Consider the following 1476-nt stretch of genomic DNA (forward strand, 5'->3'; position numbering starts at 1 on the left):
GATTTACACCTATAAACCTGGTTTGAGCTACTACTTAAGAAGAATTTGATAGTTTTATTAAAAAATACTACTTTCACCACTGCTCATTTTTAAAACAATATGAATAAAAAGTCTCCTGAATGATCCAAACTAACCTGAGACAGATGGACAGGCGCTCATCAGCTGAATGATGCGGGTCAGCAGCTCATCAAACTGGGCTCGGATGAGGCGAAAATAGCTCTGAACAAGCACGCGCGTTTTTTTGCCGCATGGGCGGTGCGGAGCGGTAAGGAAACGCTGGGGAAACCGGCTCGACGTAACACCTTTTCTGTCCACAGGGTGGCAGTGCAGCGATTTGTGCTCGTTGACAGAGTGAATCTGACATAGAAGAAGAACTGTATGCTAACCAGTTTCTGACTTGTGTGTTGATTTTGGGAAGTCATCATCAGTTCGGCGTGTTTGTTTCTCATAATTGTGTTTTCGGTAAATGTCACAACGAGTTACCAGTAAAAAGTTAGTTACCAGTAAAAAGTAAGCGGAAGTAACGGAGCACTGAAAAGAGGTAAAAACATTTTGAACTATCGACGGTCAGTGTTTAACCTGTAAGCCTGGACTGCCCTAAAACTACCTCTTTGAGAGGCTTCGTTCAAACTTTTAACCCACGCATGTACTTTTACTTTTGTTTTCCCCTTGCCATGGAGGCAGAAGCTCTCTTTTATTTTATGCTGCCACATTTTTCATGACCTCTCCTCGCTGTGGTGAACAAGAACCAGCATGGCAGTCGGTGTGAAGGCGGTGTTTCTCGGTGTGGAGGTTAAACTGCACAGACCGCTGCTGGCCGGCTGTATGAACTCCTCCAGGACAACTTACGCTGGAAACATTTATCCAAAAAGCCAGTTCAGCTCTCTGTGCCCCCTTCTTCCGAGGTTTGATGGGGCTCGAACCTTCTTCCTCTGCTGCGCACGCGCAGAAGGTCACCCGCTGAAACGCGCTGGTCCACTTGGAAATAGTAAAGTGGGACTTTTCAGCAGGATCCACAGTGGTCCGTATTTATATCACAATCAAAGCCCATCAGCGTTTAGATGTCTTCACAGAAGATCTGAATCTGCAGGGCTGATGAAAGAGGTCCTGCTGCGGAGGGGTGCAGCCTGGCCTGGAGGTAAGAAAATCAAAAATAACACACAACACAACTTAAAAGATAAATTTAATGTGAAGCAATTTGTTTTCTACTATAAAAAGCTTATCTCATGTCTGAAACATGGAAGTGGTAGTGTCATGGTTTGGACCAGTTTGTGCTGCAGAAAGTGGTTGCCACAGACAGCAGGTTCACATGCTTTTCTTGTTAACGGATCTCTAATAGGTTTAACCTGGTTCTTGCTTCTTTCTAGGTGTGACAGTTAATCATTTTTATACATGTAAATCTACACTCACTGGCCACTTTATTAGGTACACCTGTCCAACTGCTCGTTAACACTTAATTTCTAATCAGCCAATCAC

General features: G+C 44.2%; 1 protein-coding gene across 1 annotated transcript in view; it reads left to right on the forward strand.

Annotated features, from left to right (window-relative positions):
* Positions 1–504: 504 nt before the first annotated feature.
* Positions 505–1476, forward strand: part of mrs2 (magnesium transporter MRS2) — a gene marked incomplete at its 5' end in the record, with an annotated part of 15159 nt that continues 14187 nt past the window's right edge. The window contains 1 exon segment of the mRNA XM_014022899.1: positions 505–1138. Coding sequence (XP_013878353.1) covers positions 754–1138 — 385 coding nt within the window.

This window comes from Austrofundulus limnaeus, unplaced genomic scaffold (assembly GCF_001266775.1).
Source record: "Austrofundulus limnaeus strain Quisiro unplaced genomic scaffold, Austrofundulus_limnaeus-1.0 Scaffold348, whole genome shotgun sequence".
NCBI classification, from domain to species: Eukaryota; Metazoa; Chordata; class Actinopteri; order Cyprinodontiformes; family Rivulidae; genus Austrofundulus; species Austrofundulus limnaeus.